This window comes from Pungitius pungitius, chromosome 12 (assembly GCF_949316345.1).
Source record: "Pungitius pungitius chromosome 12, fPunPun2.1, whole genome shotgun sequence".
NCBI classification, from domain to species: Eukaryota; Metazoa; Chordata; class Actinopteri; order Perciformes; family Gasterosteidae; genus Pungitius; species Pungitius pungitius.
The window spans coordinates 4,855,737-4,871,770 of record NC_084911.1 but is presented as its reverse complement, the minus strand read 5'-3'; the positions used below and the strand labels follow the sequence as shown (position 1 = coordinate 4,871,770).

At 41.2% G+C, this 16,034-nt stretch overlaps 2 protein-coding genes and 1 non-coding gene across 3 annotated transcripts; 1 reads left to right on the top strand and 2 right to left on the bottom strand.

Moving 5' to 3' along the window:
* Positions 1-225: 225 nt before the first annotated feature.
* On the bottom strand, positions 226-9,219 carry LOC119220015 (plexin domain-containing protein 1-like). The gene is made up of 14 exons (XM_037475582.2): positions 9,047-9,219; positions 3,476-3,642; positions 3,105-3,248; positions 2,576-2,645; positions 2,351-2,473; positions 2,150-2,268; positions 1,954-2,053; positions 1,667-1,762; positions 1,466-1,547; positions 1,325-1,385; positions 1,127-1,241; positions 947-982; positions 711-868; positions 226-604 (listed from the first exon to the last, which is right to left on the bottom strand). The coding sequence occupies exons 1-14, from the start codon at positions 9,123-9,125 to the stop codon at positions 488-490; spliced, it is 1,467 nt and encodes a 488-aa protein (XP_037331479.2). The 5' UTR covers positions 9,126-9,219; the 3' UTR covers positions 226-487.
* A 1,971-nt stretch (positions 9,220-11,190) lies between these two features.
* Positions 11,191-11,262, top strand: trnac-gca (transfer RNA cysteine (anticodon GCA)). The gene has a single exon. It is a non-coding gene; the product is annotated as a tRNA-Cys (tRNA).
* A 298-nt stretch (positions 11,263-11,560) lies between these two features.
* arl5c (ADP-ribosylation factor-like 5C) lies at positions 11,561-15,267 on the bottom strand. The gene is made up of 6 exons (XM_037475584.2): positions 15,042-15,267; positions 14,396-14,456; positions 14,133-14,280; positions 13,682-13,765; positions 12,575-12,726; positions 11,561-12,461 (listed from the first exon to the last, which is right to left on the bottom strand). The coding sequence occupies exons 1-6, from the start codon at positions 15,085-15,087 to the stop codon at positions 12,413-12,415; spliced, it is 540 nt and encodes a 179-aa protein (XP_037331481.1). The 5' UTR covers positions 15,088-15,267; the 3' UTR covers positions 11,561-12,412.
* Between the last annotated feature and the right edge of the window lie 767 nt (positions 15,268-16,034).

The following is a 16,034-nucleotide window of genomic DNA, read 5'->3' as shown; positions in this document are numbered from 1 at the left end:
TGTCTGCATAGTGCACACCCAAACATTTACATTCCGTATTGTTCGATATTCACTCATTTCATGTTTGGCATGTGCTGCTGAGTCTTACATAAAACCAACAAAGCCTTTAGGCTCGACTACATCAGGAACTGTGCAGGACGTTCTTGGTGCAGTTGGTGCAGAAAAACAAAAGGTTTGGAACAACAAAGAATCAACTCAGGAATGAAGCTGAAGGACAAAACAGTATAGTTTATGTGTTTATCTAAGGTTGCCAACCGTGTGGCATGCATTACACAGTTTATTGCAGTCAATTTGGTTAAAAATTAGGGATGAGATATACTGTACATTTCCAATGAACTCCATTCAATATCATACAACAATCAGTCCTCATTGACGCAAACTGTTGCATAGTCGTGCAATGGAGACATCGTCCAAATAGCTTTTTGGACTACAATGTTTTTAGAGCTCTCATCAATACAAATATTCCTCAAGGTTTACATTTGTTATTTCATGGACATGGACCAGCTTCATCAATGCAGTCTTTTTCATGACCTTCTCCTTCCACTTCTGTGTACCCTGGGTGTTGCTTCTGAAACTTCAACGATGGCCAGTAATCCTTGCGTCGCTAAGAAAAAAATGATCAAGCACAAACAGAAGAATTGTATGACCATATGTAATTAAAGCATGGCTGGCTCTTGTCAGGGCAGGCGTCGGCCACATTCAATGCTCACCTGGATGAAGTGCAGTGGGGTTGCAGCAGTAGGATGGTAGTTGATGTACAGAGCTACAAGTACCAAAGCCAAAAGTAACACCAGCACAGCTGCTATACCGGCTATCACTCCGGTTTTGGCCCACCGGTCACTCTTGGTTGAAGAATCGGTCCTCACGTCTGTATCGAAGATGAAAACCCCAAATGATCTCCTTTCATAAGGCTTAACAATGATGGCCCTCACAAGTATCAACTCACCTTTGCCATTCTTAAATATAATACTTTTGGTCTCATCTAAAAAAAAAGACGGAAAGCAATCATTTTCATGGTTATTCCAGGGCAAATCGGTTTCTATTGAGTAAAAAGAAAATGTGGTGAAATACTGCAAACATTATACTGCATTGTGTATCAGTCTAACAAAAAATAGCAGAGCTTCACCATCATAATGCTTTTGGAGAGGAGTCAGTGAGGAGACGTCCTCCATCTCTGCTGAGGTAGAGGAACCGTTGGAGCCGTCACCCCTTGAGTAATCCTCACAGGTTTCATTTTTACTCTGCCCATACACAGCATAATCAATGCATTAGTGTCAAAATGCTCGATCAATCCGATATATTCATACCTGACGTCCAGTAGTACCTCTTCTGAACAGGCGTAGTCCAACCATTCTTGCCTGTGTCTATCCATGCCATTTGAACACCTAAAACACAGCATGCGTATTCATAAAGGCTAAAACTGCACCGTGTGGCCATTCATGCTCACGTATAGTGTCTCACTCACCTTTGGAGTACGTTGCACCAGCTACAACCAGTGGTTTGTGTGGATGAGAGGCAAAGCTCGCAGCTGGCATGCTGCAGGCAAGCTGAGCACAGAGAGAGAGAGAGAGACAAGCACAGTAACAGAGGATGTATTGTTTGAGTGTTCATGCAGCCTGTCGTATTGAAACTAATCCTTTGAAAATGAGGGATAAGGATCACTTACTAGGTAGTGGAGTGAACTCAATGGCAGAGAAGGAGGTGATGTTCGTCGAGTCGATTTCAACCCGATGGTACTCATAAATTGTCCGCCGTTGGGCATCTGAATCACATTTAGGTTTATCGAGAGACATTTAATTTCCTTGGTCAATAAGTGAATAACAGTAAACATAAGTAGGCCTACAGACTGAAAAAAAAAAAAAAAACAGTGCTACACCGGCTTAAATACCTGATGACATTCTCTGAAGGCTTATGTCTTTACATAAATGGAAAGTCTTCAACATTGCTGCTGACCTGGTGATTGAGGAGACGGTTGCGTGACCATGAAGGCATCAGACAGACCGGCCTTAACCGGATGCTCAGCAGAACCAATTCCATCCAATGACAGAGGCATCTGATGAACAGACAAAAAGAGGAATCTCTCACCTTGTCAACAGAAGGGAACAGAACAAGTCTAGAAGCCCATCGAGAGCTCAGAGGTGTGTCTCACCTCTCGATAGCTGAATGCGATGGTTCCTGTTTTGTGAAGTGAAGCCTGAAACGTGAAGGCCCCTGCTGACTCTTTTCCGGAAAGTCGTACCCGCTCCCACTGGACCACAAACACCTCCCCTAAAAAAAGAAAGAGTGAAAGTCAACAAGGAGTCACACAATTAATCAGCCAATTGTCTTCAGATGTGAGCTTGTATCTCACCATTATCTAGGTATTGCACAGTGGATTCTCTAGAGTAGCTGGGGTCAAAATTAGCCATTAAGGGGGCGATGTACTGTGTTGCGGTCAGCATGCGGTGAGTAATGTCCCCTGTGAAGATAAACCCTGAAAATAGCCAGAAGGAAGACCTGTTATCTTGTAAAAACTCATCCCTGCTGTGAACATATGCTGCAAAAGGTCCCCTCTGCTGTCAAATTTAAAAAGTACCTCCAGTTGCGATTGTGATCTGCCTCAGGTAATGTCCGTAAAAAGGAAAGTCAAATGACAAGGCGACCTTCTGCAAGGAGAACACGGAGAAACAGAAACGGAGAGAAAGAATTAGACGTTGAGGATATATTTTGTTCTTAAAGAAGGGGGGTGAGTATAATAAAGGCATAATCTCTACTAGTCTGGGAAAAACCAAAAGTCCTAAAGGCTCTACATTGAGCTTTACCCAATGTATATAGTTAGATCAATGTGATCATCGTCAGCATACTGATGTAAGTATAATGTAACGGCCCGGTAAAAAATGTTGATTACCAGGCAGGAACTTTTCAAAACAGATATTAATATGAATCAGTAAACTGATTTAATATGAAAATGATTTAAACCAAATAAAAACATTCTAAAAGCCAGTATAATCCCAAGTATAATGGTGGCCTGATAAAGTACAAATGACTTTTTTATTTTAATTTTTACGAATGCCCTTTAAAGGAAGTTAGGCCTTGCATGCATCGTGTGTGTGTGTGAGACTCACCACAGCCTGCTTGTATGAGTTTGACAGAATGCCATGGACTCTCACTTGGCCATGCCGGACGTCACTCATGTCCACCCATAGTTCCTCTGTGCGCTGGTCTTCTGGACCAAAGGTACGCCATGTGTAATACTTCCCAGAATCCTCCTTGCAGACACAAACAACACAGAGGATCAGAGGGTGTGAGGACGTTGTAGGGAGTGTGTCCCTGAGGCATCGAGAGTCCACTACGTTAAATCATGCGCTGTGACAAATGGAAAAAAGTAAACTATGTTTCCTAAAGAAAGCCGTTTTTTAACTCCAACTAAAACAAACAGAACATGTCAAAAGCCACAACAAATGCCACAAATCATTAGTCATACTGCAGCTCTCACCACTACGCGTGTCATGTTGTCTGGCAAGGTGTCGATGGTTAGTCCTCCACCCAGGGCCGCGCTGTTTAATTTAGAGTGGCCTGAAGATGACCGCTGCACTCTGTGCGGATGACTGTCGGCTCCACTTGACTCTGCATGCTGCCGTGAGGTCACACTGTACCAATTATCTATCCAAAACAAGGAATGTTATAGTTAGTGCGTTATTGTGGATGTCAGGATACAGGCACTCGCAACTTTCTCCTATGCCAGCTGATTTATTTCTGATTCAAAACCTGTAGATTTAAAAGAAGAGGATGAAAAAGCACACCCAAGCTTCTGGCAGCAGTATCACACACTGTTGGGAAACATTTCAGATGACAGTTTTAATCAGAGGGTTAACAAGAGTGTTTACAGTTGAGCTGAGTGACCAGCCACTCAGGGAAATGAGAAACGATCATTTGCTTTTGACACCGTAAGTCTCAGCCTTTTCAGTTAAAGACGTTGTTGAATGACAACAGAAACAATACACATAACCTTTTGTGCCGGAGGAGCTGTGAAATCCTACAAACAGTGTAAACCATATTTGGTAAGCAGACTGAGGTGGGCTGTTTTTTAGACTTCTTGGTATTTTAATGGATGGCTTCTCTCTTTTTTTCAAAGCCACACATTGAAAGCCACATAGTTAATGTTAGAAGTTAATTTTAGCATCACTTTGATATTTTTTTACTGAATGTGGAAAATGCATGTCTGCTGAAGAACCGAGACGAGGATGTGGAAGTTGACATCTTGGTCGTCGCATAACCTCAGTCATTGACACAGCGGTACATTTGGTGCTAAAATGATATACAAAGCAAAGACAATGCAGGCATAGGGATATTCTTTTACTCTTTTTTTGTATCTGCAAAGATGTAACCTCACTAGTAAAAGCTTATTGATGAATGAATCTATTAAAGTTTTAGATTTCATTTAATAATACATCTATTAAATGTTTTTAATAGGTAATGTCCCAATGATATTTTAGACAGTTAAGATGCACTTTTGAAAATACAAACTTGCAGTGTTGTCTCATGTAAAACATAATGATCAAATGATGCATTTCTAATAAATTTTTTTATTATTTTTTGTTTGGCTTTCACAAAACAATTCTTCTCATCTTGTGTTTTTAAAACTCTTTTGTTTGAGTAAGGATACTTACGTCTATACTTATGTTTTTTTGCAAGCAGATTGGTAAACGTTTTAATTGCCCTCATGAAAATTAGACTTCAAGATGAGATGAATCTTACATGGCACAAAATATTTATTGTTCAATTTAAATGTTTTTTTTTTATTCAGGTGACCTGAATTTTGGAAAGGATACAACCACTATTAAAGAACATTAAGACATCTTAATCATCCATATTTCTTTCAAAACAAATATACACTGTACCAAGATAAATCATCACCTATTATGTGATTTATATTTTGTCTTAATATTCTGTATTGGCCAAGTAACTAATCAAATTTAGTACAGTATATAAATAACATAACGTAACATTTCATGAATGCATTTATAGGGGTGATATTGTTCAATATAACAACGTTCAGATCATGTAGATACACGCGGTATCTTAAGGTACAGGATGTGACGTCACCGGTGTCCTATATAAAGCCGGAGACGACGGTTGCTCCGGCTACGGAGTGTCTCTTCTAACCCTAAATCAGGACGCCCTCCTGTACTCAACGTTCGCTGTTTTTTTCGTTTCTGGCTTTTCAGTGATCTACAGGAGGGGTTGATGCGACGCCGGGAACGTTTACGAACAACAACAAAAAAAGCCAAGATAACCACTCCGTCGTGTTCAGTGTCCCTTCTGAAACACCGCGTATCTGATGCCGTGGTCGGCTCGTGCTGCCGCGAAGAGTTCGTCTCTGTTGCTCCGGTGTTCTCATGTCGGGACTTCTGATAACTGAGCAGAGTAAAACTGAGCAAAGGCGATTCTACCAGATCCTTCCAGTGATCCGGTCAGAAAGCCCCAGCTCAAACACCCGTGTAACCCTCCATTCACATTGTCGAGGCTTTGCTAATGCACGTGCTGGGAAGTGTGTGCTAACGTTAGCTCCATGCTAACGGCTCGCTAGCATGGGCAGTGCGGCCCCGCCCCCCTCCTGAGATGCTTTCTATCTCCAGACCTTGGAGTTGTGCAATTGAGGTTGCCAGTGCATTGATTAATGATGTGGGTCTTGAAACCCACCAGGTATTTTTTAATCCGTTTTTATTCTGCCTGAAATATCCAATTGTGTGCGCACAGTTCTGTTAAATGCACAATATGTTAACACAATGGCACGAGGGTATGGGCATTTTAAGTGTCAAGCACATTTAGTAAAATGTTTGCTATAAAGCTGGATCATGAGTTTTTGCCAAGACGTTGAAATAACTCGTGGTGTTCAGGGCGTAACTTGGTTCTCAACATTGTGAAAAGCATGGCAGTAAGATGCCAATAAATTCCCACCAAGTCCATGTTATAATTCATGGTTTCTGTGTCTGTTTTTCTATACACACACACACACACACACTCTGTTTTCAAGAAAATGAACATTCTAGAGCTCAATCCTTCCTTTCTTTGTTGAACCAGAAGTCTGCTCCGCCCTCACCAATCATTGAGCTGCTAAACAACGCCTTGCTGGTAAAATGTCAGCTCAGCATGCTTCCTGTTTCAAACCCCCAGAATTCTGATCTTGTGGTACAACGACTGTTGATGCCTTCTTTAAACAACTCTGAATTCACACAATCATGACATTCCTCCGAAGCTGTCAAAAACAATGCATCATTCAAAAAGTTGACTTTTACCCGCAACCCAAAATGTTTTGACCTCACAGGGAACTTTTTTTGTTTTTGTTCACGAGTGTTTCTCTCCCCTCTTTCGTTCAATTACGTGGTGTGTCAATGCATCTGCGACAGCTCGTATATTAAACCTGGATGTGTGATTGTTGAGCGCTGGAGACGCCCTGTTACGGCCTCTATGAGGTACGGTGCTGATATGGCGTGTGCGCAGTCGTCGAAGGGGGAGCTGCAGACAAACAGTCTGATCTTATAAATGCTGGGAGGGGTGCACACTGAGACTTCTAATATAATTTTGGGTCATAATGCGAAATGGGAGTCATACCGTTTCTCTGTCCAGGAGAAACTGAGAAATAGTCTCCACACTCATTTATTTCCAACTCTGAGTTTTGCTTATATACCGCTCAATATCTCATTGTAATTCATGCTAAATTGTACATTAAGTGTAACAAATTTATACTAAATACTGGCTTCATCCTCATATTTGACCGGAGTTAAAACTATTTGATTGATTTTCACGTTAGAAATACTTGTGAGCATAAACAAAACTAGTTATTTTTGTGAGAATGGGACATTATTAATATTTTGACTAAAATAGGCTTTGACACAATAAACCTGGCATTATGATAACACATATGTATAAATAGATATAAATATCTATTCATAAATATATATAAATAAATTATTTTTTTCCCACATTCATCTATTCCTATAAAAAAAAGCACATAGTGTTGCAACATGATAACTGGTGAATCAATACAGAGTTGGACCCGGATTCATTTTGCACATCTGCTCTTCTCTTAGGAGCAAAGCAGCGGCCAAACCATGCCTCACTCATGCCATTATTGAGATGGAGTTGAGAGTCAGAAGGTGTGAAATCCATTACTGGTTAAAGTTGCCTCCGGTCAAGAACTTAACGAGGTGTCTACAATTTGGTTTGTGTCGGGGTTTTAATAAACTACAACGAAGGAGAGCCGCACTGAAGCAAGTATGAAGACTCCGGGAAGGTAAGGCACAATCTGCTTTTTGTCAAATGTAGGCATTGAAAGAGCAGATGTTCTAGACGGAAAGCTGACCTCTGCTACCAAACCACAGCGCTTAGAGGCCTTTTTCTGTGAGCGGTCACCTCAGAGCGGTCTGAGAGGACACACCCTTCCTGAACAGTGGCTGGATGAGTTGGCACAGGCTCCTCAACTTCACCCACAATAAACATGCATTCACTTCAAGGCCTGTGGTTGAATTGCAGATATGCAATTCTTTAGTCCCATTCCGGTGGATACATTTCACCCACATAAAAAGATCCACGTTGGTCTTGGAGTTTTGCAGAGTGCTTTGTATTTGAAGAAAGAAACGTGCATATTTAACTGGACCTCGCTACCATTATCGCATAGTGAAACTGATAATCTCTTTTAAGGTATTAAGCATAGTAAATGAGTTGCTGAACATATTTCTTAGCACTCAGTGTGGTATTAAAGCTTGAGAGAAGCCTCCTCGCTAATTTAATCCGTGACATCCCTGAGAGGCTGAACACAAATCCCATTTCACAATAAAATTACAAGGACATTCCAGTTGTGGTCAAGTTTTGCGAAGAAAACAAGAATGTGCTGATTGCTTCATTCTTTATTCTGTAATGTTGAAACCTAATCTCGTTATGGACATGCCAAAATCCTTATCTTTATCTTTAGTCCGCTAATACAAGTAAAAGAACAGGACACAAACACTGTTCCAAGGAACAACATGATCCAAAGAGCGAGTTTCTGAGCTGTGGCCAGCTAACTAATATTGTTCTTGCCACTTTACTTTTCCTAAAACAAAACAGACTATTTGTTAAGCAAAGACAGGAGGCCAAAAACTGAGGTCACTGACGTTGACTCAGTTCATTTTCTGCTTGGGGATCTGTGTTTTTACAGTCTGGTTGTGATGCTGTAGATGTCTCCCTCCAGGCAAAAATCTGTCTTTTCTTTAACTGAGCAGTATTCCATGTTGAGGGAAAAGGCAGATAAGAGCTAATTAGGCAAAGGAATGCGGGATACGTTACTTTAATACTGACAGCTGACCCTTTATTTTGCAAGCATGAAAATGACCATCTCCTGCACAAAACACACTGAAATACATTTCTCTCTGCAGAAGAACACGTGGAAGTACAGGATGATCCAATTACATTTTGGGGACAATGCGGGGGGAAGATTTGTAGAGAGTGACCAGTCGCATTCCTAGAAATTTGTTAGAAAAATAAGATGAATGTCCCAAACAAACACACCCTTCAATGTGCCTCGCATCAAACCATTCCTGATAAATGTGTGTGTGATAGATAATGTGCATGTGCATTAACCAACGGCTGACTCTCAGCAGGGTTTAGCTGGCATGCATGCAGCAAAAACAGGCTGATTTTAAACCCCGAAGCTGGCTGTTTGTGGGTTGTTGTTTAGACTCAGTTGCATGCTTGTGGAATAAAGGGTATTTTTATTGTACACTTTATCCTAAACTAGGTAATTCACTTTTGTGTGTATAATAAAAAAGCAAACGGCATGCCGATGGCCTGCTGTAAAAGAGGGCGAGTTAAAATAGCAACAGCACAAACGTCATTATTAGCAAAATAAATACATTTGCAAATCAACAGTTCTTGTACTAAAACTAAGTGAAAGATATTTAGAAACACCTTTGCATGCATCATTTAACTGTAAAGCTACAGGGAGAACTTCAGATGTAACTTTAAAGATCAGACAGGAGGTAAAAAATAAAGTTAAAGCAGTAATGTTAATAAACACACAGCTCACCTGTTTGATGTTGAACCCAAACTCTTGCAAGCTCTGTTTTGAAGACACAGAGGCAAAGTATCACCAAACTCAAACACATGATTGCAAGAAGAAGACCCAAAACATGAATAGAAAACTTTTTTCTCAGTTCTCCTCTTCCTCTCTTTGCAAAAGCAAGTTTTCTCTGAATGTCTCATCCTCCCTGTGAATCTCTCTCTCTCTCTCTCTCTCTCTCTCTCTCTCTCTCTCTCCCCCTTTCTCTCTTGCGCACACACACCACGCCTGTTTCAAACCAAAACCTCTCTCTCCTCTTCAATGCTGTGCATCTGTTGTCATGGTGATTACAACGACACAATAGTCAGCTGAGGAGTACGCTGTGGAGCAGAAAGGGGAGATGTTATCATCTTTTTTGGGGATTTCAGGATTCAGTTCTACTCTTGTTGTGTCTCAAACACCACACTGTCAGCCGGAGTTTGGCTGTCAGTGTCAGTGAACTGACATCTGGGATTAGACTTCATGATGCTAACAATAACAGGGATTAAATCTGTGCAAGTAAAGACATAACTCATTCCAAGTCGAGTCTGTTTATGACTCCTCAAAACATTGCGTCTCTTCTCTAACAACAACATGTAGCCTGCGATGAAAAGAAAGTTTAATTTCCGGCAGTTAGTTTGAAAGCTTTGTTCCTTATGGCGTGTAAAACTGACAAAAGACCGAGCTTTACAAGCATTGTGGCTGACTCCACCATCTCTCTTAGCCACAGCTTTCATTATTTCTATCTGCTATTTGTCTATTGTAGTGGTTCCCAGACTTTTTCTGTCAAGGCCCCTTTGTAAAAACCCCCAAACTTCCCTGCTGAACAAAGAACACAAATAGGGTTGTTCATTCTTTGTTTTGTAAATTAATTGCATCATAAACTCTGTAAAAGAAAATGTGTTTTGATTTATATTCATGTGAAACAATGGTCTATTGGACTCCATAAGAAGGTAAGAATGTGAAACACAACATGCCCAGCAGCAGGCGTCACTTTATTTTGGAGGTCATGCTGATGTAAACAAACACATACGCTTAAAGCCCAAATCTGGAAAAAAGGAAGAAATAATAACACTTCAATTATTTAAGCTATGTACACATTCTTTCATTTGATTGATCACATATAAAAACAAATATTTGAGATGATTTGTCCTTGGCCCGAAATGGGTCTCAGAAATATGGCCATAGGTTTTTATTTTACGATTGCACTAAATTAGCCACACTGTCAAGCTGAAAAAACACCCCTCCTTATGTGCGTCATCCTGTGTCACTTGGTCAATAAGTCCAATTCTTATTCCCCATATCATCAGTCTAATCTTGAAGTTAGTGGAGCGAAAGGTGAAATATTTACATGTATGGTGGCGCATACCGTAGTTCGCTGGGAGCCGCAGGGTTGGTGGTTCGAATCCCTGCTGCCCCATGTGCCATGTCCAAGTGTCCCTGAGCTAGACACCTAATCGCTACCCAGGCAAAATGTAACACATGGGTAATAATGCAATGTGAGTCGCTTTGGATAAAAGCGTCAGCTAAATAACATGTAATGTAAGAGGCAGTAGAGTAACTAGCATTGGAAACTTGTATGACGTTACTTGGTTTAGAGCCAAGCTATAACTCCACACTACATCAACATTTTACTGAGAAAGTCTGGTTATAGGCTAACCAAAGTTAATATTACTCCGTTACATTTCGCTTTCTCTTAACCCTGAAAAAATAAATACTAAACCTTGTTTATTCTACAACATTTTGTTTACTAAACCCTCAACCACAGCAAAGATAATTCAAGTCATAACACGAATTGTACACTTGTCAACAATCTGTTAATATTAACCAATGACGACACCCTACCAATGATTGCTATAGATTTGTGAAGGCTTGGTATTTTGAATATTTTTGTGTTAAATAAAAGAAGACTCATTTTCCTTTTTTTAACGGCTCGGTCTGTAGGACAACAGATGTACGCCCCTCTATCTCCACCTAGTGGACACAAAAACGTTGTGCCTCTGAAAATACAAAACAACATTAAAATCCATATTCGATAAAATGTAGTAGTAGTGGCAATAAAAAAAAAAGACCTTTAATCCCACAGCCCGTTATTTAGAATTAATCAATTATATGCCGCCTGGTTTCTGCGTGGGGGTATAGCTCAGTGGTAGAGCATTTGACTGCAGATCAAGAGGTCCCCGGTTCAAATCCGGATGCCCCCTGTTTTTTTTCTATCTGTTTCATTGAAATCCACCTGCCAGAGACGGAAATAGACCGTTTTAGAGACATGGATTGAGGTCAATTCCTGCCATAACATGACCTTTTTAGCTATATTTAGGTCTTATCCATTATGACAGGCAGATAAATAAATTTGCAATAGCATAAACTTTACAATATACTTCATATTCACTGTTAATTAATGTGTACAAAACTAATTTATTTTGTCATTGTTGAGTCTGTGTGTACTAAAGGTTAACAACACATTTACACCATTGACAACACACCAACTTCATATTTGGAACAATACTTTATTTGTTATGAAATTACACTACATAATACATACATACTTTCAAAATATGAATCAGTCCATAGCAGCTAGCTCCTTTCACTAATCAGGACATTTCTGTAATATACAGTAAATTGTTTGAGCTTTGTTTTCTTAAAATAAATTACTAAACAATGTAGGTCTGACAAAAACATTGTGCATAACATATATACTTATAACAGGTGCAGTTTTGTTGCTCAACATTGCATAGATCTCAATTATTGCGTAACAGTCTTCAACAATAGAGGCTTAAGCTTGTAAAGCATCTAAACTCAGTTTGTCACTGGAAAGTAAGGTTATCAGTTTGGTTTGTGCAGAGATGGTTTAGGTAAATTAAGAAGGAGAATCACTCGTACCAAGAATCACCAATCGAAGGACAAAATGAAATCATGATTGTCACCACGGCAGCATACACACACTGCACTTCAAGCGCTGTCAATGATCCAATGCAGGTTCTTCGCATTGAATTAATGATTAATACTTTTGTGCAACTTTGCGGTTCAGTGAATTTGAGATGCTGGGATGATCCTCAAATGAAAAGAAACGATGCCATGGACCCCATAGAGTGAGCCCATTGGCCATGTAGCATAACCACAAAGTGAGGAGGAAGCTCTCCAGTCTGATTCAAATACGACCCGAGCGGGTTTCAGCCCCGTGTCTCCGAGGCCTCGCACGGGCCGGGTGAGACAACCTACAGGTGCGGCGAGGCCGGATCCGTCACACGGCGCCACGCTCACAGGACTTTACCTCATCACACTGTAAACAATACTGAGTCTGTGGCCTCGGGCGGCAGGGAGGAAGTTCGGAGCACTGCGTCCCAGCGCGTTCTACTTCGCGACGACCCGAGACTTCATCCAGTCCAGACTGGCAGGTAGACTGGGGTGGGGGGAGAGGGGGACAAATTGGAGGCGTGAGTCTGTGTCGTTCAATAGGCTTTGGGTTAAGTCTCACACACACACACAGAGGACGGGCAGGGCATAAGGACTCACCCCTCCCCCGTCAGGGCGCAGCAGGCTTGAACGTGCCAGGAGTGCGACGAGATGGAGTCCAGCGTGAGGCACTGGGAGATCTCCGTCGGCGTCATGGAGCCCTTCACGTCCTGCTTGTTGGCCAGAACAAGAACGGCTGCGTTCTGCAGGTCCTTTCGAAACGGGGAGAGGACGGGTTACTTCACGTCGCCGATGTTGCTTTACGCCACTGTTGATAGTCAAAGAGCGGAAGTGTTGCGCGGAAACTCCGCTTCAGCTTTGGAGAAGAGAGAGCAGCAGCCTCAGCGGGGTATTTGGGCACATGTCAACACGCTGACTCACACGGGCCGACCCGCAACTTCCGCCTTGGTTTTTTTTCGTGGGTTCGTTACGTAGAAGGATTGATGAGTCACTCTGATAGCAGGAGTGTATCTCAGACGTCACACTAATTTGATGACATGCATGGGCAGATTCAGTGAATAGCGAAAGGATTTTATTTAAATTCATGAAAGCTGATCCTGCTGCAACAAGTTCTGTACTGAATTACATCACCTTTAGGTACTTAACTTGAATGTGTGAACTTTTGACCGATTGCTACGCAAATTCAGAGGGAAACATAGAACTTGGTATTACACTACATTCTATTTAACCACTTAAGTAACTTTTGGTATTTATAGTAATAATAATAATAATACAAAATGTAATCAACAAATAAATAATGATGTAAGATTATCGGTTAAGATTTGATTCAACTTTTTCATTTACATCTTTTAATCGGTGAAAACAGTAATTAAAATGATCCCCACCTTTATCAGCAACAACATTAAAGTGCTGAACACATTAACGCATCAATAATTATAATCCAGTAACTTTATTCTGCTATTCTGCACAATGACTTCCTGTTTTGATTGAGTTACTTTTGCTTTGCTTTTTTCTTCTAAATTCTAAGTAGACTACTTTAACTCACGACAGATGATCTTCTAAACCATTGCACTGCTACATAATAAAAGATCTGAGAACGACGTGGTCTTTGCTGCAAAGATGCAAAGTGTGTAAAGAGCAAGTTGTGCTAAAAACGTGGCGAAAATCCGGATGATAACTCTGGAATAAGCACAGCAGGATTTGTACCTCGTGTGCCAGCATTCGGTGGAGCTCCTCTTTGGTGACGGTGAGACGTTCCCGGTCGGTGCTGTCCACAACCAGGATGACGATCTGAGAGAGGCACACAACTGGATCAGTAAGGAGCAACACAATCAACGGTTTGCTCATTTCGTCAAGTTATTGGTTGTAATTTCAGCAGGGAGCTCCAAAATATCTGCTGCGAAGATGTATGCTATAAACAATGATCCATGGTGAAAGGTAGCTTCGTCATTACAGGGAAATAAGGCTGAATTGTAAGGAACCAATTTGGGCTAATGGACATTGGCCGAGCACGCGGAAGATGAAGGAACGCTTTCGCTTTCTGACTTCCCGCTTCAACGTTTCTTTAATACATTTCAAATGGTTCCTTCTGAGTTCATTTTTAACTAATGAAATAAACAAAGAAAAGCGTGTTGAGGTGGAGACAGGGGATCCGTACCTCGGTGTTGCAGTAGTACGAGTACCAGCTGGCTCGCAGGGTCTCCTGTCCCCCGATGTCCCAAACCAAGAAGTGGGTTTTGCGTACAGTGATCTCCTCCACGTTGCTGCCGATGGTTGGCGATGTTTGGACGGCTTCCTTTGTCAGACTGTGTGTGTGTGTGTGTGTGTGTGTGTGAGAGAGAGAAGGGACCAGAAAGAACATTGTGAATACAGATGTGAAGCAAAGTGCTTCAGTTATACGTTTTTTGCCCAATCACTTACAACTGATAGAGGATGGTGGTCTTTCCAGCGTTGTCCAAACCCACAATGATGACTTTGTGCTCTGGAGGAAAGGGAAAAATCATTTAGCTAGAAGCGTGCAGCCTGGATTTGTTGTTATTCTCATCTGAACCCACTGAAGTCTTGAATTGCATAACTAGTCCCAGGGCCCCACAAGACAAGAGTTTCACACAGAATAGAAAACAGGCAGCACCGAGTCAAACGGAGCAGAATAACACACCGTGAGGTCATTACATCCGACTCATCTCTTGTTCATAACGTGTCTAAGCGTGTTGGTTTTACTTCATGCCAGTCACAATAAAAAACAAAAGTGAATAAGGGAGTGAGTCTTCACGTTGTCACTATCTATGATAGGCTACACAACACATATCACTTTATATTCAATTTTATTCACGACATTTAACTGAGTCATTTAATGTAATGTAGTATTTAACCCATCCTGACACCAGACGCGGTGGGGATCTCCACAGAGAGCAGTTTCAGGGTCTGGTGCCTTGCTCAAGGGAGTCGAGAGGGTGAAAGGCACCTTTTTTTTCCGCCAGATGTTCACACTCAGAACTCGGTTTCGTACGAGGACCTGAACCAGAGCCTGAACATCTGATCAACAACACACGAAACTTCATCTTACCTGTGTCACCGAACACCGCCATCATCTTGGTCAGAAGAAAGCCCATGTCCAACAAGTGTGTGTGTGTGTGTGCGTGTGTGTGTCAAAGTCCAGGAGACACGCTTCAGGATCTGTTAAGCGCTGACTGAAACTCTCGATCAATGCCTTCCTCTGGTATCGCAGTCTACGTCTGCATAGCGTTGATGGGAGGCGCCTTTTGTATTTTTTCAATAGAAGTACAAGGAGCACAGTGACGGTGCGTTCAGGTGTCGTGCGGAAATGTCAGAACATGCACTGCGAGGATCTGAACACGACGTTATTGGACAGCGAAAGCCACGCAATAGAAATTATACTATACTATTTTATAATGGGATTAAATGAGGACCCAGAGGCTTACTTAGTATAACTGATAGCTTACATATTATTTTAATTGAACCCAGTACGCATAGTGGAATGAAAGCTCACATAAAGACTACCATCACTTTTTAATGTATTTATTGCGCCTGTAAATGTTTAGTAAAAAAGTTTCAAAAGTTTTTACAGGTTCCAAACCATTACCGAATCTCCAATTTCTCCACTAAGGATTATAAGGTGTGGCAGAAGCTGCAGGGCAGGACGCCCCAATCATAATGTTCTCTAGATCTAGAACACACGAGGCAGCAGTTCATCTCTATTACTGCCTGCAAATGGTATCAACTTCCTCAAGGGCAAGGACCAATTTTCAGAAGCAAACTAACTCTTAAATGTTTTGTTTCTAATCTATTTAATATTTAAATCATTCTACGAATTGGCCCAGGGGGATCAATAAAGTATTCTGATTCTGATCCAGTAAAATAAGCATCAAACATAGTGTTGAGATTCTATAATTCTAACCATTGTTCTCCTTTTCTTCAAAACAGACAAACAATGTTGCCTGTAAAATATATCTGGAAAAAAAAATCATCATTGTAAGTACTTTCCTTCCCACCAAGGTAGCATAGAACATTCAGGACACAATGCTTGGGTGAGTTTACT